Raw genomic sequence first — 21,059 nt, forward strand, 5'->3', positions numbered from 1 at the left:
TGGGTTAGCTCCTGTGAAGCAGATGAACAGCAGAACAGGGTAAGCTACACACTACAGCACTCCAGGGAGCAGGACCTACTCCCCTGGAAACCTTTTCCTGGAGCTTACACAGATATACTATGGTGACAGTCTATCCAAATAAGTTTTATAAGAGCAGTTGATACAGACAGCTGGTAGAATTGACTTTATTTACAGAATGTTACTGGGAAAGTGTCAAGTTAAAAAAGTATGAAAACAATCTTACAAGGACAAGCTGGTGATTGCATGTTTTACAGAGATTGTTGCATGAACAACCACTAGAAGTAGGGGTGACCCCCAACAGCTTCCACGCTGGAGCTTTCAACTTGCTGTTTCTGTACACTGTTGTCTCTGGTAGACTGACACAAACCCACCACAGCATGCTGGCAATTGTTATAATACAGTCAAGTGATTTTTCTGCTGCTGGTTTTGCATTCAGTGAGACTTAAGAAAGAGCAAGTCTGTGAGAATTCTGGTTTTGCTTTTACTTTTTTTTTTTTTTTTTTTCCTTTTTCTAAAAAAGAGCACAAGGGCCTAAGCTAGAAGACATGACAGCAGTACTAGACTCAACACAAGTGAGAAGGTGAAGTGAGGAACCATGCAGGAAGATGGAAAAGAACACTTAACTGTTCAGGAAAGTGAAACAGGCTTAAAAGGAACATAGTATTTAAAAACTAAATATACACAGTAAGATCACAAAATTACCCCTCCTCCCCCTTTCACGCCACAGAACAAGACTCCAGAGGCAAGTTTCACAGTAACTGCACCAAGGAGATGCACCCTAGATTTAGGGCTGTTCTTGGGACTCCCTTCTATAAATAGAATTGAGGGCAGTATAGAACATACCACAGCTATGACAGAGGAGTGGAAGGGTGAGGGTTTCAAGGCTCCGTTCTGATGACCTTTAGCAACTTGCTTGAAAGATTAAAACAAGGAAAATACTGCAGCCCAGCAAGGACCAGCACCAGCCCCCTCGAGAGAACTGTGACCAAACAGGTACCTACAGTCTCTTTGCTTATGGCAAACGGATGAAGTAGCTTTGTCATTACTGTACCAGGTCCCAGCCTCAAGGCAGTTTGAAGACTAAGCAGTTCTTTCAGTTGATGGCAAGAGTCACACACACGGGATCAGACCTTTGTTCTACAGACAGCAAGACGTGGGCTTTTTACTTTGACACTTCAGCTACACTGAATGCACAGTACACGACAGAAGGATGTGCTTGAGAGGGAGACTCAGGAGATGAGCAGCAAGAAAAGGCAAAGCAACTTTATCCTGTTCACTCGCACTTAGGATATGCAATTTTAATCTCAAAGAAAGTCCCACATGTACAATGGAGAAAAATCCAAACCATAGGCACAACTAAAGCTCAACTGTTATCAGCTACTCTTATGTACAGCTGTATAGATTCAAAAAAGCTATTCTATGTGTATATATACAAAAGATTGTTTATACATAGTCTGTACACAAGGGTCTATACATTTAGTTTTCTGCAGGAGGAATCCATAGCTGCTACCTCTACACTAGAGAATATCAGCACTTCATTCACATATCTTACAAAAACAAAAAATAGACACTTCCAGGATTAAACTGGCTTTGTCTTGCATCTAAATTTCTTCAGGCTTCACTATTTAAGCCATAATGGATCCTTTAGTCTTGATGCAGACATGAGACCAGGACAGGTGCCATGTGCTTTTAGTCTCTCAAAAAGAAATTTTGCACAGAGTGCTAAAAATAAAACCCCCAAAAAACAAACAGAGGTGAAGTCCTGACTATGGACATTCTTATCCAGTCTAAAGAAGCACAAGTGTCCCACCCAGCGGTCACTGCTCACTGCCGATACTCCAGTTCATCAACACTGATGACTTTGGATGGCATGGAGGGGAGAGGCTGCTGCAAGACATCTGAACCAAACCACTTGGCAAGGCCAATGGGAGAGCCACTTCTCTGGCTGGGGCGATGGTCGAGCTGTGTGTGCCCATGAGATAATCCAGTCCGAGACGGCACATTTTGGGGGGTGCTTTGCACACCAGCTGGTGATCCCTGTGCGCCAGTGCCTGTGGAATGTAAAGCTGTTAGAGCTGGAGTTGTAAGTTCACCCAAGAGCACAAATTTGTCCTAAAGCAGTCACACGGTACACGTATCATACACGGGCTGAATGTGGCAACAACACTACTGGTCCTGGGAAATTCAGACTTCACCTTGATTGCCCTGTATTTACTCTTGTTATTTCTGTAAATCATCTGACATGGCTGATTCCAGAGCCTGCATCACATTGGTTTTAACTGGAAGACCAGCATCTGAGAACCCTTTATTTTCAATGTGCATGCTAGTGAGCCTTACTCAGCCAGCAGCAAAATGCTCTTCAAAGAGAGTGCTATTCACAACACTGCAAAAACCAGATGCATCAAAGCAAGATACATCATTAAACTGCTTCATTTCAGCTCTGCTCTGGCATGAAGACCTGCAGTGGTCAGAACTATTTTACACATTGATAGGCCCTAATTTTGTGTGGGTACTGAAGTAGTTCCCTGTTCATTTAGTCTACTGAAACAAGCCAACAAGGATACTACCTGGAGCAGGTTAGTCAGCCTTTTCAAACCTCACGTTCCTGTTTTACATTTCAGCCTACCTGAGCGCTGTAATTGCTGTTGCATCATTGCTAGTTGCAAAGGTGTCCCAGAGCGTGGGTTTAAGATGTGATGGCTGGCTGTTGGTAGTGGATAAAGAGGTTGGCCAAGGATGGGGGTAGATATTCCCTGCAAGTGAGAGAGATCCACTCCAGGAGGAAGCATACCTGCTGGGCAAGAGCAAAGAAGCTTTTCAGCCTGACAGGCATGAAAAGCTTTAAGGAAAACAAGCATTTACATAATAACATGTGTTGGAATACATTGCCTCCTTTTACAGATAAAAAATATTGTCAGTAATGAGTATCAATTTGTACCATTTCTAAAGCAAAATAAGTCTTGTAGAGAACATTCAGACAGTTTTTCCCTTAAGGCATTACCTGCTTGCAGTAGAGGAAGATGTTGAGGATGAACCCCCTGGGCCAGCATTCTCTGGACCAATCCTGGATGCAGTTGATGAGCAGGTCGTACAATTGGTACATGGGGAACAAGGGGTACTTGATGAACAGGACGGAGAAAAGGGCCTCCTGGTACTGGGGAGGCCATTGTAGGAGTCTTTCTACCAGTTGATTTAGGCCTGTAGTCTTGCTCTTTGGTGCAACGATTTGCTTGAGTAAGAGGTGTGGAACATGCAGAGCGTTGCAGTGCAGGTAGTTTGGTACCTAAGGTGGGCAAAGTTCCTTGATCTGCATTCTCCACAGAACTAGACAGTAGGTTATCTGTAGCTAGAATTGAATACAACTATTATAGTCCACAGCTAGAGATTACATCTGAGGAAAAGTTCAAGCTAATCACTGGATTTGATAGCTAGATTCAAGAAAGAGCTGTAGTTTTAGTCAGATATATAAAGTGGTAAGCTTTCCTCCTCCCTGGAAATGCATTTAGCCAAATAAGCTCCAAACTTCATAATGAAAATACGTTCTTCAGCAAAATTGCTTCATTTCAAGCTGAAGTCAGAAATAGCAATAACTGCAAGTCTTATGTGCCCTCATACTTAAATTTTTACCTGGTAGCACAGATGAATGTCTCAAAGGAGACAAGCGGTGCAAGGGAACCTCCCTAGAGGAGGCTGCAATTTGGAGCTGGAGTTCTGCCAGAAATCTAGCCATTCCTGTTCCTTTTGGTGCACACGTCTCAGGTTAGAGGCAGGCCTCCCTTTCTGCCCTCTGCTCGGTAGGATTTGGGACACCAGAGCACCTCAAGCATCTACAGCCACAGACTGTCTAGATCAGTTAGACAAAGCCTAAAGTATCTTAGAATGTTTGCTACCAGTTAAGGTAATGGAATATTAGAAGGAAAAAGTCAGTGGAACAATAGGACCAGCCAGCTGCATCTGTGGTTAGCAGAATTACGTGCAGTATCATGACAACTGAGCACTAGGTCAGACAACTGGTATTGAGTACTTCCTTCCGATAGCCACTTAGATCTGCAAAGGTGACAAAAGGCTTCCTTGATTTGTTATGTTTAAGAGCATAATTGGTCTCAGCTTAGATTGTTTGGTTATAATGTCTCAAGAGTGCTGCAATTTGCTTGTGTTCAGTTACAGAATAGAGAGACATGGAAGCATTATTCTAATACACATGTTCATCAAGACCAGTTGCAAAGAAACAGTTTTGGTCCACAGCCAGGCCCTTAGTGATGCTACACCTGACAAACTCTCACCTAAGACATGGATTTAAACCTGACACTACTGGAAAAATGCATTTGGAGAATGACCTCTCAATTCCTCCACAGTCTCTAAGCTTCTTGTTGCAACCCCCCCTTTTCACCACCTCTAAGAGTTGCAAGCTTAACTCAGACATAACAAGTCTTGAAGCTCTTCAGGCCTATTGCAAATCTCATTGTGTGTGTTATTTTAAGCCATTAAAATACCTTCATTTGGCCTCTGATTTTCATCTTTAACATCATTGACTTTCAGTTTCCCAGAAATTGGCTCCTCTTTACTTTTTTCCTTGCTCTCATACATCTTGCGAATCACTGAGGTAGGCGTGAAGGAAGGAGACAGCTGCAGAACATAAGAACAAGGCCTTAACTCAGTGCCAATTACCAAGGCACTAGCTTAGTTGTGGATTGACATCAACTCTAACATACACTTTCCATTTAAAGCTCTTTGGGTTGTACCTCTCACATCCTCTACTTTCACTTCATCTAATTTTATAGTTCCAGGCTATAGTCTAAACACTTCTCCTGATATAGCTTTGCAGGACTTCAATATCTTTACTAAGCAGTAAGCGTTAAAGACATCTTCAGGTGCTTAAAACAATATGGATAAGATCAGCTGTATTTACATTAGTGGTTTGCAATTAGTTGTTGGCCCAGAACAGCTCCACAGAAGCTCCTGATCAACTCAAGGTTGATCCACTGCCTTACTAACATTATGCCCATTAGGAGTTACATGGGATCTGCATTTGCCATGAATTTGTTACAAAAACTCAAGTATTATGTCTGATCTAGCACTGATGACCAGTGTTAGACAGCAAGTACTTGGCTGATTAACGGGAAAGTTTAGATCAAAGCAATGTTTCACATACTAGCGAGGGCTGTGGCAACAACTTCGCTTTGACATTTTACTGAACAAGTGACCTTGAAGTGCTGCAGTAACCTACTAATACCTGTGCCGAAGGCCAGAGTTCTCCTAAGTGGCTAAGGGCCCTCAACACTCATCTCAAAGTATCAAAGCATGAGGGGCTGGAGCTCTCATAACTCTAATTCCTCTGGTTTCAAGATGATCAAAGCACCATTATCAGGGCTCAGTTTTTAAATACAAAAGTAATCTGCAAAGCTTGTTTTCCAAAGCAAAGGCAGATAACCCTATTCTTGTATCACACCATTGTCATGTCTACACCAGAGTGATTAACCTTATATCCCTCCACTTCCCACCCCTATGCAAACCAGTTTCTGCAGGCAGCTTGGCAGCTCTTCCCGTTATTACACCACAGGTACTAACCATGCTAGTAATGGATGCTGCAGGGGCTGGAGAAGATGCATTCCCTCTGTGTCCTGGTGCAGGTGATTTAGTCACTCGCTGCTGCCTGTTAATGGACAGGAAGGTTAGCGAGAGGCTCTCTACATGCATGAATCAATAGTACTAATATCCAACGGTTAAAACAAAACATGATTGGTTAATTATGCCCCCCTTAATGATTCAGTCACCTGTTTCTGTAGCCATCTCTGCTCTTGTCCATTTGTGGCTTGCCAAAGCCATGCTGGTAGAAGTTGGCTGCCTGTAGGGCTAAGTCAGGTGGTAATGCCAGCCCTTCTAATGCAGCTTGCTGGATCTCCAAGGGACTCATCTGAAAGACAACATGAAGCTTATGTATTTCAAGGATTCTGAGGATTCACTGTTACAGTCATTCACTGGTACAGCTACCATCTTCAGAGTGTCTGCCCAACAACAATTTGTCGCTTTTTTTTTGAGGGAAGTTTTCAAGCTGTTATTGTTAAGGTACTCTAAGATGGAATGATAACAGCAGCAAGATTTGAGATTTTTACTTTGCATCCTCACACTTGAGACAAACCTGACACAACTGGAGCATAAACATCTGAAATCAACAGATATGCATTTCTACAAGTTAATTCTAGGCCCCACAACATGAGAAGATGAACACACATTAACCAAACAACATTTAGTCTAACCTGTGCAGCAACTGGGCTCATGGGCTTCCTTACACTTGGAAAAGGGTCCCCAAGCAGTTGCTGAGAACCTTGTCCAAAACCTGATGAAAAGCATTCAAAAATTATTTAAAAGCACCAGCAGTTTTCAGTACATACATGAAGATTCTCAGCCTCTCACTGACATCAGAAGATTAAGTGATAATACCTTGCACATGCACTCAAGAGGCAGGAGCTTGGTTGCCAGCTGCCAGTTAACTCTTCCTGTACTGCCAAGTTGTCTTTGCAACACTTAGACCTGAGCTATCTCCCATTAAAAAAAAAAACAAAACAAAACACCCCCCCACACACCCACCAACAACACACACACACACCACGTTGTGGGCTACAGTCTCACCAAGGGGTGAAGATATCCGATGGCGCAGGTAGTCTGCAGAAGCAGCTCGAGTTGGGAACACTGGTGGAATAGGGGGGGAAGGGGCTCTCTGCCCCAGAAGAGAAGCTGCAGGTTCCAAGCCACCTATCAGGCCACTTAAGACATTTGATGAAGCAGGTCTGGTAATAGGTGGACCAAGAAGTTCCTAAGATTAAGGAATAAAAAAAAAATGTTCAGAATATGATTTATGTATACAAAGGAGCTCACTTTACTAGACTACAGGTTATTTATAGCAAGATAAATAGACTCGTGTAACTAGATATACTAATTCTGGACTGCCCTCAGAAATAGGCACCTAGCCAGGTTTTTCAAACTGTAATCGTGGGAAATACCATCACAAGACTCAATTTTAAAGTAAACTAAGTTACCTACAGTTAAGTTGTACAAGCAGCTTTCTTCTTCCTATAGGGAGAGAAATCTGACTACTAAACTGCTTTAGATTAAAGCAGGTTAACTATGAACTAAACTAAACTGCTTTAAATATTTTGTTTACAAGTAATGTTTTGAATTTCCTGTTGAAAAAGTATTTAAAAGTGCATCCCAGTGATAACTACCTGTAAAATATTCTTTGATAGAGGCTGGCCTGTCATCTCTGGAGGTGACATCAAGTGGCTTTCAAGGCTCTGTTAAAAAAATGGAAAACATTAAGTGTTGATGTGAGAATCCACATCTGGCCAAGTACTTAGAACAAGTGAAGGCAGGAAAGCTGCATTTCTGCTGGACCTACAACAGATGCTGTCAACCATATGGGTCATTTTGTGATCACACAGCACAGGCTTTCGTAGTTTGCCACTACACGAGACTCCAACAGCAGGACACAACTCAGTCTTATATAAAACTACCCATTATTTCCCATCAAGGGCAGAACACAGCAGGCATAAAAAGCTACCCTCCTTCAGACTTTCCAGGATCCTCCTTTGGGCAAATATCTAGCCTTTAAGTCCAGTTGTCAGACAGCTGGATTAAGTACTCGGGCACATCTGCTTTAAAGGGGGCAATTAGGCTTCTCTCATAGGATTAGAATTCTGTGACTTTCAGAAACGGGACCTGAAGTCAACCCTGTGACTTCAGAACTGAAAAAAAACATCCAGTCTTGCCTGGGAAAAGTGGCCAAAGTGCCTCTCTTTCTCCTCTCCTCAAGTAACAGTATTTTTAATGAGAATATTTACTAGCACACTCTTGTACCCACTCAAATCCTACATTCTAGGGCGACATGCAGGGTGTTTCAGTTTGTATTCTGCCTTTTAGGACAGATGCATTTGTAGTTCAGAAGAGCCGGGGTCAGCTACTTACATTGACTTTGGGCTGCGAAGGCAGAGTCCCACTGGCCTTCATGCTGCTTACTAGTTTGTTAAATGCTGTCATATCTCCATCCTTCTTGATCTGTCTGGAGCCAGCTACATTTAGTGCTTCCTCCATTTGCTCTGCCATAAAGGGAGTAGCAATTTTTCCCTCTTGATCCATTTTCAGACCTTTTAGCCCAGCTTCCACTTCTTCCACGGAAAGTACAACTCCTGAATGTGCTAAGAAACACAAAGGAAATACTGTTAAACTAAGGTGCTCTATTACAAGTGAGCTCATGCTTCTGCAGACACTGAAGAACATTTCACCTTGTTCTCAAACAGTTTATCTTCCAACATTCGTACTAGCTGCCAAGACATTTAGCCAGTAGTTACTGGCCTAATAATCCTCAAATTAGAAATATTCCCATACACAACTACAGACATGCAAGTTGCCCAACAAGCTGTTTCAACTGATGCTGTCTCATTGGTTTTCACTTGTCCTGTGAAACATTTAGTTCTACACTTGGTAACATATTATTTTGACTGCTTTTAACAGAAGCTGTTCCCCTCAATCACCAAGTTTGAGGAGTTCTACTTAGGAAGGAGCTCCATTATCTTATACTTCAGGAACCAGACTGACTTACAGGCAGTCTAAGTGATGTCAGATTGTCTGAGGTCACCACAGGTAGAGAGAATACATACCTGAAAAGTCTAGATATTTTAGAAACTCAGTTGGACACTTAGTTTGGTGCCTAAAGTTTCAGGTAGATTATTTTTCTTCAGAAATTAAAGCCATTATAGAGAGATTCCACTGGCATAACCAGAATAAGAGGTACAAGCATTAAAAAGGTGATTTTTTTCCCCTTACATATATATAAGCCTAACTTAGATATGCTTCATGGACCAATTTACATCTATTAGAAGGTACGACACCTTAAGAGAAAAGACAGTAACATGCCATGGGTTGCTCTAACAGGTGTTGGCTCGAAGAAAGTAATATTTACTGGAAATCTGGACAAAGTTAAAAGAGAAACAATGATTCAGACATGCAATATGGAACATGAGAAAGAGTAAGAAGTTGGAGGAGAAGTGATCTGAAAATGCTACAACACTGAGAACCACACAGCGTTTTGTGAAAATGCAGAACTAACAGTAGGTACTTAGAAGCAATAGAAACTTTCCCACTTTTTCTAAATTTTGACGATTGCAAATCAAGGATAAATGAATAAAAAAAGCTTTTGGTAGAAAAGCCAGACTAACTTGCAGCTCTATTTAAGTCAAATTGAGGAACATATTTCCATGTTAACCAGGTACATCCTACTCTCAAACTGGATGCTTAAGAATATCGTCAGTTCTTGGATGGTTTCCTCCTTCCCCAGGCAAATTGTGAAGTAGCATTACTTTTTTTTCAGTCCCTTTATAAGTTCACATGGCAACACATGCTGCTTGCCAAAAGAAACCAAGTTGGAACTAAACTTCAGATGTCAAAAACATGCATTTTTGTACTGTCCATGCATGCTATGGACCCAAACATGCAAATTCCTAACCTTGATATCTCCCTGAATTTACAGATGGCCCCAAACTGACTTGAGGGTAGTTGATGCCAGCAACATTAGTTTTGCCTGAATAAGTTCCCTATAATTCCATGATCTTGGCTAAGTGAATTAGTTTAACTAAAAGATAAATCTGTTCCTATGCTACAGCTTACATTTGTTAATTAAATAGTTCACTGAAGAGCAAACAGAGTGCTGTGATTCAAGGGATTGCAACAGTAGATTGCAATAGACTAAGAGCAGGCATTTGAAAAACCTGACACCCTTAAACCATTTCTTTCATCCACTTGGATACTGCTACCCAATGGATCACTTGGATCCATTAAATACACTTGCAGGAATACTCATGCTTGAAGTTTGTGGTAAAGCCATAGTTTAGATGTTAGATTCAGAACTGACATCACCAGTCTCCAACATGAGAAGTACATGCAGAGACCAGGAAAGCTGTAAACTCAGATGGCATTTTGCATCATCTTAACTTAGGATTAGTACTGGCCAGCAGAATGGGCTGATAAAGTCCTGATGTCATCCTGTGATGAGGATGGAGAGAATCAGTGAGGACATAACTGAGATTTGTTGAACTTTGGGTTTTCTCAAGCAAGTAAACCTACAGTACTGCCTACTCCTGGACTCAGCAACTGAGCGTTCCAGAATACCAAGTCTTCTTTGCCTTGAGATATGGCATCAAAGGAACTCCACAACATCTGAAGAGGCACTTACTGCTCTCTCTAAGCTTTTCCTTGTTGGCTGAAAGACTTGAGAGTAGAGGTTTTAAGTCCACTTTGGCTTTCTGTAGCATTTCTAGGATGTCCACTTTGTTTTCAGAGTGGTCTTCCAATGGAATGGGAGCAAAGTAGTTTCCAGAGTTCTGGCCAGGGGAGAGAATGGCTTGCTCTAGACCTGAAACAGCAAAACCAGGAGCACCGCCACATCAGTTTACCAACCCAATGTCTCAAGACCAACATACACTGGTACCCAAGTGCAATACTTCACTGAAAAGTTATGCCTCACACCCCCTGCCCGAGATCAGCTGCAGAGTAATCACAAACATGACAAGAACATCTGTAAACAAGAATTTAAAGCTGCTTATTCCAAGTGTTTCCAAAAGAATGTCAGGCTGTAGACCGTGGGAGAACCGACTATCCTAAAGTACTATCTGCCACATCCTTACTGAATGACGAAGGAGGGAATATGGAGAAAAGGTAGCTGACCTTATATTATCTTACGATCCTACCTGCAAGCCTCTCCAGTTCTTCGTGTGGTGTAGATCTCAGGCTGCTCGACCGACTTCCAGAACGACTAGGATTAGAAAACCACCTGCTGAACCTGCTGGCAGACACCGAACCTTCCCCCAGCACATCCTCTATCATCTAGATCATGGGAGGAAGGAAAGAAAGAAAGAAAAAAAAAAGAGACAGTCTTAAGAAAAGCTGGGCCAGGAAGACTTGAGAAATCTTCTGTACAAGATTCATGTGCTACAGACCTTAGTATTTGAACTTAGGAGTTTTTGAACCATTTCCTTCCAACATTTAACATCCATTCTGCAGCCAACATTGGCATAACCCACCATACATATTTACTTGTGAACACTTTGTTCAGATTAGATCTATATACTGAAGCAGCCTAATCACAACAACTAAAAATCATAACTATGTCATTTTAAAGCATTTGTAACAAAGCAAGAGTACCATCTGCCACAAGAATTATAGCAAGTTAGAATTGATAACCTAGTAATTTGGGTAGATGACCCAGGAGTAGTCACTAGCACTGTCCAGAAGTACCCTCCGAGCACCTGAATCACCTGCAGACATGATTCAGCTCCAGCACTGCACGCATTGCCCTTCCTCAAAGACTACTCCCTAACTTGAAAGGATCCTGCAAAAAGTAGTGGAAAAGCCCAGTAGCTAACAACTATTTGCTTGCACTTCACGTGCAGAACCATTCTGGGACTAACATGAGGGTCACACTCCTCAGGTCAGGGGGTCTGTGTCCATTACAGTGGCAGCCAGCACCTTCCCCCCTCCAGAAAACAATGCTTGGGAGCCTGACTGTCACTATAGAGCACCTGCATTTAACTCTTTACTCATTATTACAAGTACTTCAAAAGTAGCAAGTGGCATTTTCCCCCTCCATAATTCAAACCAAATCTTTTTCTAATGTGAAAGATAATATCCTGTTAAAAGTCCATCTTGAGAACAGTCAAGGCAACCCATTTACTTTTAGGCAAAAGGAAGAACAGCTTCATTCAGCCAGAAAAGCAGCTGTTTTCTGTGAAACAAGTGGCTGTTACCACTACTTACAACAGCAAAACAAGACTGTACTCATCCACTTGGTCTTAACAGAGTACTTGTGGAGAAGGGGATCAAATAAAGTCTCTAGAACCAGACACACAGACCAGTTAAATCCATCACGCTAAAAACAGTAAACATCATCCACTATTATAGAGATCAGATGTTCTAAGAACTACCAGCTACCACCAGACATACCAGGGCATCCATCAAACAACAGCTGGAAATAAAACCCATTATTGGAAAATGCTCATGACGCAGCTACCAACCTTTTTTACTCAGTCTTGTTACTACCTCCTGCACATCAGTAGCATCTCACATATGGCTTTTGTTACACTACGTGTCCACTGGCTGTATCAAGAACATGAGGAGAGCTCTTGTCTGAATTCACAGGCTGTTTGTTATTCTAAACCACTAGTAACAGCACTAAATCAACCTACAAACAGAAGCTTAAATAATGAAGACTCAAGCTCTCAGCTATCTATCTTTTCAGCCACGCTACTGGTATTGATAACGCTATGTACAGCTTGGACAACACTGACCAGATGTCTTCAAGACTCACAGCCTTCCAGGAAGCACAAAACAAAACATTCTTTTGCCAGTTTCCAGATTTGGCTGCTAGATGTTATGTTTTCAGCTATAAAGATTTTCCTCCGAATGCATTTTCAAGGCTCCCAAAGCAAAATCCAGACAAGATGCTCATTTTGGATCTCCAGTAATAATCAAAATAAAGGGTGGATAAAAAAGCAACTAGTTTATCTCCTACTCCTGTAGAGATAAAGCTGCTCCCAAAGATAACACTTGGAAAGTAACATGCTTGCAAAGACAGAAAAAAGCTTCAGAATGTTAAAGAACAGAAAAATCCTGGACTAATCTACAAAGTAGGTTTTCTTTCAAAGCAAGGGAGTTAACTTTTCACTGAAGGTAACAGCATTCAGAAAAAAATGTCAAATATACTCAGGTTAAACTCACCGAAGCCAGTCCAGGAACACTTTTATCCAAGTTAAAGAATTCATTGAAGTCAAACTCTCCTGGAGCTGGTTCTTGTAAGACAGCTTCCCTAGGAACTTCTTGATCTGCTGGAGTTTCATTGGCAAGGACAGTCTGCACTTCATCCTCTTCTGCCACTCCCCCATTACATTCTATTCCTAAAAGAGGGAAGGAAAAAGATACTACTGAGTCACTGAACTTGACTATTTCCTATGGGACTCTACCAGGCAAATCATTTGGCTAAGGAGCAGTCTAGGACCAAAGTAATCCAGCCACCTCTGTGATACTTGATTAGCTAGACCATGATGGGCTAAGCTTGATTAGCTAGCCATAACGGGCTGCTGAAACAAGAAAAAGAGCCTCTGGTCTGAAATTAAGACCATGTGAATTAAAATATGAAAATAAAAATTGCTATTTAATAATTGCATCCTGATCTATCCAAGGAAGTAGACAGATGAGAAATCAGATTATTATAAGTAAAGCAGACAAGCTGTTACATTGAGTTAACAGCCTGTGCAGCTTTTCTTTTGAAAAGCTGGCAGTTTCTGTTCTTTCTTGGAGGTCCTCTGAGCAGGTTCTCTGGAGCTGGTGCTTGACAGGAGCTTTAACACAGAACATAAGTGTTGATCCTACTACTCTGGCAGAAGCAGATTATCAAATAAAATTATCCAGCGTGTACAGATGCTGCCAGAAAACTTTAACCCTACTATATGTGTAGTCAGGTTCAAACTGTACCACATTAAGCAAAAACACAGCTAAACCTGAACTTCTCAGGTACACTTTGTCCAGCTGGAGCATTTCCAACATTAAGGCAGCATCTTTTCTTGCCACAATCCAGTTTATACTACAGCTTTTTCAGTGGTAGTTTGGTAACTTTGTGGAGCTAAGTGACTGCTGACAAGTTCAGAGAGGCAGTCTAAATCTATACTGTTGGGGCACCGCATACCAACAGCCTTGGTCTTGCACAGTAATCCCACACGCATTTCAGGCATCTCAAAACATGAACTCACTAAAAATTAAGCCAGGATACAGAAATACAAGACTAAAGTAGCCTACAAACTGTCCTCTGCAATCACTATCTTCACATACATTTTTCAGACTCCAAGTCCTGCCTTTGAATTCATGCATCGTAAGACACCTTGAAATAAGCTACTACTTTTAGAAAAGAAATATAACCTGTGACTTTGTCTTGTGCTTCAGGATAATCACGAGTTATATACGTTTAAGATAAACTGCAAGATATTGCAAATTGCTCTATCCTTGACACTTGCCTGCACCTGTAACAGGACCACTACAGACAACACAGAACCACAGATGGCAAGTAAAGCTTTTCCACTACCTTCTTTTAACGAGGCTGTGCGTCGTCTTGTACGTTTTCTCCCTTTATGATCTTCTTCCAAAATTTTATCATCAAAGCCTGTGAGCTCAATGGTTTCAGACTGACTTGTGGGACCAGCAGAGAACCACTCTGGTTCTTCTTCGGTATAAGAATCATTTCTTCTCCGTTCCCCAAAGATACGTTTGCTGTCACCAAATTCCCTCTGAAGCAAGGTATTAAACCACAAACAAAAAACAGAACACAACAAATTATTGGTTAACTGCAATTTCTTAACATTCCTCGCCTCCAGATCAAGGGAATACCTATTCATAGGAGCTTTGTTCTTTTAAGGATTTCAACTAAACATTCAGAATGCTTAGTAAACTTTCTGATCTTAATTTTTAAAGTTAGTGGTTCCACCACTTCTCCCTGCCCTCACTTTTTATTTTGGAAGGGTCCAAAAGCACACAAAGTTTCTATTTGCTGAGGCTGAAAACAGTGCTTGCTGACAACTGCCAGGGAGAAACCTGCTGTCTTTCTGTACATGAATGCTTAGTAAACACAAAAGGCAGCAATTCATTGCAAGAAGCCTTCCTCAAGAAGGACTTCGAATGTCTTGCCATTACACACAGCCTGCAATCCAAGGAACTAGATAAATCCCAACTGACCTGTCAGAAGGACTAAAAACTAAGTTTCTGAAGCCCTGAGTGCACACACTTAATGTGGAACATTCAATTCAGTAATTTAACCTGCCTCTGTTGTTTTAGTGCCAAAGCATCCAAAACATTTGATTTAGCAGTTTATCAAGACAAGGAAAAACGAACCCTGAAACGTTTATCTTTGTAGTCTCTCTCCCGATCTCTATCTCTTGCATCTCTAGAATCACGTATGTCTTTTTCACCACCCCGGTGGTCTTTATCAAAGTTACGGGAAGAGATAATTCTTCCACTGCCAATCCTGCGGCCACCGATAACACGGACACCGTCGTTCTCTTTTTCCAAGGGGCTCCCAGCTCTCCGCGAGCCAACAGCTGCAGTTACATGGCAGCCTCCCCCAAAGCTTCGCCTTTGTGGGCTCAGGACAACATCCAAGTCATCTTCTTTCACTCGTTCTCTTGGATCTACACAAAAAAAATACACACAGAAATAACTCAACTATCTTGTACTTAATATATTACCCGTATAACAACTTTCTCTTCAGCTTTGTTATTATTCCAGAAATTAAAGAGAGTACTCCTGAGTTAAATTTTTGCCAATGCTAATATTCCAGGAAAGGTAGAGAAATAACAAAAATAAATACAGTTCAATATTGAGGAATCATTGCTCTCTCTTCCAGGAGTACCTTCTCTCAAGAACATTTAATCTTAAGCTTCAAAATAGTAGGATGTAACAACTGACAACAATCTAAGCTTGTCATCTCTCTAAGGTATTTGTTGCCAGAATAACAGTAACTAGTCCCCACCTGGAATAACCAAGATTTCCTTGTCATTTGTTTCATTTTAAACAAAATCTCACAGAAAATTGTTCGGCTGATCTGACATAAGCCCCCAGGAAAGGTTTTGCTAGCAAGCTATGTTCAATTCCGAGTTCTGTGGGCGAAAAGCACACTCACCTACTATCCTACGCATTAGAGAAGTTCGATCCGAATCCAAATCTTTTTTGAAGCTTTCCACTGGTGAAGTTCTTCCTGAACTCGGATATAAAGATGCATGCCACTTCTCTGGATCCCAGACACCATCACTATGAAAATAAAGTTCCAGGATTGTTTGGTACTTCCATCCAAGTAAGTATTCCCCTGCACTACCTGAAAGCTAGCAGAATTCACTCACTAATAACCTGTACAGCCAAGATATAACCTTTGACATCCACTACCTAAACCTGCTTTCCTACATTTCCTTACCATGAATTACCTCATATTTTGGATCCCTTTTATAAGAGTGGAGAAACACAGTATCTATCACCATGTTATAGAAGGGACAACATGTGACCATGTTGCTCCATTAGATACTGATGAAGTTCATCTAGACCACTAAGAAAAATAAGCCAAACAGATCAGATATCACATTTCTTGTGTATTCAGAAGACTTTTCTTACCCAGTTTCGTGCTTACTTGCACAATAAATTATTCTGAATAGTAGAGAACCTGTTGTTTAGCATGCTTACTTCTGAAAGCAAGCCAAAAAAACCCACCCTCTCTTTTAAGTGAGGTACACAGTCAACAGGGAAAAGTCAACCAAGGCAGCCTGCTGCAACACAATCTAGTTAGTCTGTGCTATAAGTCCATCTATTCTCTTAGTAGAGCTTTTATCAAACTCAATACAGCACTGAAATCCTGCTGAAGCATGGTTTTTAAGCCTGCAAGACTTGTACAACACGCAGTTTTCTGCTGGATCTCATGTTATCATCTTTGTTTCATGTACAGAATTTTTGGTGAGAACATAAGCTTATTCTAGTAGTTTAATATTTCTGAAATGCTGTAGTATATTAAACTCTAGGGCAAATACATCTTGTCTCAAGATTGGTGTGGTTTAAGTAAGAAGTTTTTGCTATGTAGAATATAAGCAACTGTTCCACAATTTGTAAAATGGAGAAAATACCTGTCATATTTTTCAGAAAGACAAGAAGGTCTTTGCTTGGAGTAGGGACGCTCTTTAATATCCAACAATTCTTCCTGAAAGAAGCAATAAGTTAGTTTCAGCTCTCATGCAGACAAGAATAAAGTGATTCCCCTTTCTTCCTCCCAAATCTATTCCAGACTGTCTGCTCAATGGAGTGCCTTAATCTAACAATCCAAATTTCCAAATGTGTGTTTCATTTCCCATATAATACTACATTGCAGAGTTGACACTGGGAAGCATGTTATTTTTCAGTTCTTCCAGCGGCGACAACTGAGCAAACTTTGTTTCAGAGGAATTGAGTAATTCATTTAAACAGAGCTACAGATCCTACCTCCCATTACTTTAACACACAAGAGGCAAAACGGTGCAACATTGCTTGAGAAACGAACAAAACCAGGCCAAGATAACATTGATACTTTATAAAACAAATTACTCAATTGAGCCTCTACACAGGAGAGCACTTTGAGAGTGACTGGGATGTCAGAAGAAGCTTTTTACTAGTGGAATTTCCAAAGAGCTGCTTCCAAACGGAGCTTGCATAAGACTTGCAGGAAAGGATCTTAAACTAGGCACAACTAAGTTTAGTCATATCAGAACTATAGAAAGAACCTGAAAAGCAACATACAGTCTTAAATGACTAATCAGTACAAGTAACTTAATTGCATAATGTCTAGCAAGTGACTAGTTTGCAATGCAATGGAATCACTATATTCAGTGTTGTATAAAAATTAAAAAAGAAGCATTACTGCAGTACTAGTGATCAAGTTAGATCTCACCATTCCAGAGAAGCTTGCCACTTCTGACCACCACCAATTCCAATGTAAAATGAAAAGTATATATTATAGTTTCATCTGCTCTACCCAGTACCAGAACAGTGCTAATGACTTCAGTTTTCCATTTTTCACCAGCTTTTGAGTAGTCCTTGGCTTACTATTGCATGTCCCTGAACAGCTGCTCACTTAATCCCGAGTCCCACCGCAGCTTGCCACATTTAGAAAGCAATATTATTAATGGTGTGATAGTTGAGGCTTCGAATCATCACTAACTTGGCTGCAGAAAAAAAAGGGAGGGGTATTTCTAATTAAAGTTACTCCTATTCCCTACCTTATCTTATTTCAGTTTGCCTCACTCTTAACTGTAGCGACATGAATTCAGAACTGGGCAAAAAGGAAGCTGGAAGGGATCCTAACAGCAGACACCACATGAACCAAACTGAGAAAGGGAGAGTCCCTAAGAACCCACCAAAGATACAACATCTGAATTACATCACCATATCATAAAAAACAAGCTTTAGCTACATATTAGCTTGATGTCAACTTGATAGGTGTACAAAATGTTTATTCACACACACGCTCACTAGTAATGAGAGAAATAGTTTGACTGAAGAGAAATACTTGAATGTGACAGGGTAACATGCAGGAAATACAAAGAATGGACACTAACCCGCAAACAGTGTAAAGTTAAACAAAAATCAAAATACATTACAGTAACATTTGCTCAGTACTATTTAGGGTAAATTGCAGTATTGACAATATTAGTCTTGTTCTCTGCCCTGGGCAAGGAATGCAGATCCACTCCTCCTTCCCAGCCCTACTCCAAGTCTGGAGCAGAGTTTACCCCTGAGCCCTGCCCTAGCAGTAGAACAAGGCCCCACATCCATTACTCATCCTGCACTGGTGTTTCACCATCTCACCACCAAAGGAGAGCTACTGCTTGGAAAGGCCTTGCTCCAGAGGAGGCTGCTCCCAGCACTGACTGGTACCAGTCGTCACCAGAAGCAGCACTATATTTTCCCAACAAGATGAGACAGCCTGGAGAGCAGAGCTTTAAAGAGAGGGAGACCAGCCTACACCCACAGCCTCCCAAAATAAGTTATGACCTATGGGAAACACTAGTACTGTAACACTATCATAGTCTGATGCGGATATCGAGAGTATTAACATCATTGCCCACCATCAGACTTGGCATTTACTATTTTGCTGGCCACGAGAGGGAGTCCACAGCCCTCCGATCCACAGAAGACCTGCAGCAGAATTTGCAGTGAGGAGCATTTGAGTTGTATCTCACTTTCAGCACTTAGCTGGAGCAACAGCTTCAGAAATACACAGCTTCCAGCACATAACACCCCCACATAATAGGGCAGATTAATATTGGCACTTCTACAGCTTTTTATTATTCACACAGGTGGGGGAAGGTGTGTTCAGCTGTTATTAAAGAGCTTTATTCAAACAGCTGATGAGGATTCATAGGGCAGGCCAGTTTTTTTCCTCCCTCTGCCAATCTATACTTACATACTGCTGACAAGAGGAAAGATCCCTCCAAACCAGCAGTTATGTGTCCTGAAGCACCATCTCCTTTCCTCTTTTGCCCCCCAATGGAAGATGGGGGCCTACATGTGAAAACAGCTTTTACTGTTAATCACATGAGCATCTTAAACCACTTGCATTTAAGGCACGCTAACTATAAAGAACTTGCAATATTACTATGTAAAATACTTTAATGTGGATTGACTTTATATGTTTCTTCACTTGGAACTCTGTGCAAAGAGATAAGATTGAATGCCTCCTGGCACAAAGTCAATCACTTAATTCTGGGATTAACAACAGTTGAAGTTACAAACTGCACCAGTTTTAATCTGTAACTACCCAAATGCTGCCTCAACACTGCTCAAGAGAGCAGCAACAACCCAAAGCTGCACTTATTCTTTCAGAGAGGAGCTGAATAAGACAAAGAGAGAACAAACAGCTTCTGGGATCAGGCAAAGCTCAGATCAAGCCACCATTTATCCTTCATTTTAGTATTTAAAACTGGTTATTAAGTCATCCCTATTACAGCCTGCATCTTAGAGAAAAATCTCTTTTCTAAAAGAAAAAAAAAAAGAGAGAGAGCGGAGAAGCCATACTACTCCCATATTAGTTTTGCAATTTTGGAATACTCAGGCTATTGTTGACGTCTAGTTCAAGCAAGCTACTCTCGCTATCTGAACAGAACAGAGACACAGCGATAATTTTTTTAAAAAACAACCTACTAGGAAACCAAAAGCTAGAATTCCTGAGGCAAGATAATGCAGCCAGCAGCAGCACATGTGTCCTCTCCTCCAGCCCTCTGTTACAAACTACCTTAGTGCATTTCTGCAATGCCACAACCACCTGTTCCCACAGCGTTCAACAATGAAAGTAGTAACTGCTTTCAAAAGCCTTTTATTCTAAAGGAAAAAGAAAGAAAAAAATCCTTCCAGCATAGAATCAAGATTCAAAGCAGAATGAATCTTGAAAATTACAAAGTTTTTTAGGTTTTTTTTTTCTCAATGCTACACAGGTTTATTTGCACATTCCTTAATCACATTCCCCCACTCATACATTCAGGCATCACAGATAAGCAGGAGCACCTGCGTTGAAGTTTTAACATGAAGAACCAGCTGGATGCATAGGTACTTAAACTTCTAAATCCCTAACAAGATATATTCAAAGAAAATATTGAAATTGAAGGGGGGAAAAAAGGCTTATTAAAGTTGCTATGACTTGGCATATTATGTATCTCAATAAATTGGCATCATATTGCAAGCTAAAGTGTTGGCCATGCTGTTAAAAGAAAACCACTGAAAGCAAACTAAAACTATGAAGTGCAAGAGCTTGAGCATGTTGGCAACACAACACTCCAGGCTGTACCACCAGGTCCCCCTCCACGCTGAGAGAGGAGAGGACAATATTATCAATGCCGTGGGAATCCCAAGCACAGCAAGGGCAGCCAGGATTACACCGGCACTGCAGATCGAGCACATTGCTCATCTCAGACCATCCTGGGAAGCCAACCCAAGGAGAGGCCTCTCAAGGCTGCAGCACTATCTGCACAACAGGGGAGCCTCCACCCTCCAGCAGCAACAGCTCTAGGCGCTGCTTATTTTCCTTTAGACTTTCAGGAGTGGGACAGAAAATCGCTGGAAAGCAAGAGGAGGGAATGAGCTTACTTTTGTGTAGCGATGCGGGTACTTCGCTGTAATCCTGCTCAAGTCGTGGAAAGCATCCCCGTTCTCCGCCTCCGCTGCGCCTCCTCTTTTATCCATGGCTCCCGCGAAGCCTTTGGCCGCGGACCTGGTTAGGGCAGAGCCAGGGCTGGGTGTGAAGCCTCCGCACGAGCCGCGCGGGCCTCCCCCTCGCCGCCTACCGCGTGTCCCCCGCGCGAGGGACGAAGCGCCGAGGCGGCAGCAGCTTCTCCCGCTCGCGGCTCCCCCGGGACACGCAGCGCCCGGCGGAGCCCCCGGGCCGGGGCAGCTGCGCGGCCCAGGCCCGCGCCGGCCCCGGGGCAGCTGACGCCGCGGCC

At 41.8% G+C, this 21,059-nt stretch overlaps 1 protein-coding gene across 3 annotated transcripts; it reads right to left on the bottom strand.

The window, feature by feature from the left end:
- Nucleotides 1–566: 566 nt before the first annotated feature.
- On the bottom strand, nt 567–20,814 carry EIF4ENIF1 (eukaryotic translation initiation factor 4E nuclear import factor 1). Of its 3 annotated transcripts, none has more exons than XM_026037633.1 (18): nt 20,707–20,814; nt 16,719–16,792; nt 15,734–15,861; nt 14,947–15,242; nt 14,144–14,345; nt 12,787–12,962; nt 10,761–10,896; nt 10,247–10,426; nt 7,984–8,213; nt 7,245–7,313; nt 6,652–6,835; nt 6,279–6,358; nt 5,796–5,935; nt 5,590–5,674; nt 4,515–4,647; nt 3,023–3,304; nt 2,648–2,815; nt 567–2,072 (listed from the first exon to the last, which is right to left on the bottom strand). In XM_026037633.1, exons 1-18 carry the CDS (start codon nt 20,800–20,802, stop codon nt 1,846–1,848), a joined length of 2,886 nt encoding a protein of 961 aa, XP_025893418.1. In that variant the 5' UTR covers nt 20,803–20,814; the 3' UTR covers nt 567–1,845. The 3 variants fall into 3 exon arrangements, with proteins under 3 accessions (XP_025893418.1, XP_025893417.1, XP_025893416.1); XM_026037632.1 differs by having other exon boundaries at nt 2,648–2,812; nt 3,023–3,367; XM_026037631.1 differs by having other exon boundaries at nt 3,023–3,367.
- Nucleotides 20,815–21,059: the final 245 nt, after the last annotated feature.

The sequence above is a fragment of the Nothoprocta perdicaria genome, unplaced genomic scaffold (genome assembly GCF_003342845.1).
Source record: "Nothoprocta perdicaria isolate Ctin4 unplaced genomic scaffold, notPer1 scaffold_2, whole genome shotgun sequence".
Classification (NCBI taxonomy): domain Eukaryota; kingdom Metazoa; phylum Chordata; class Aves; order Tinamiformes; family Tinamidae; genus Nothoprocta; species Nothoprocta perdicaria.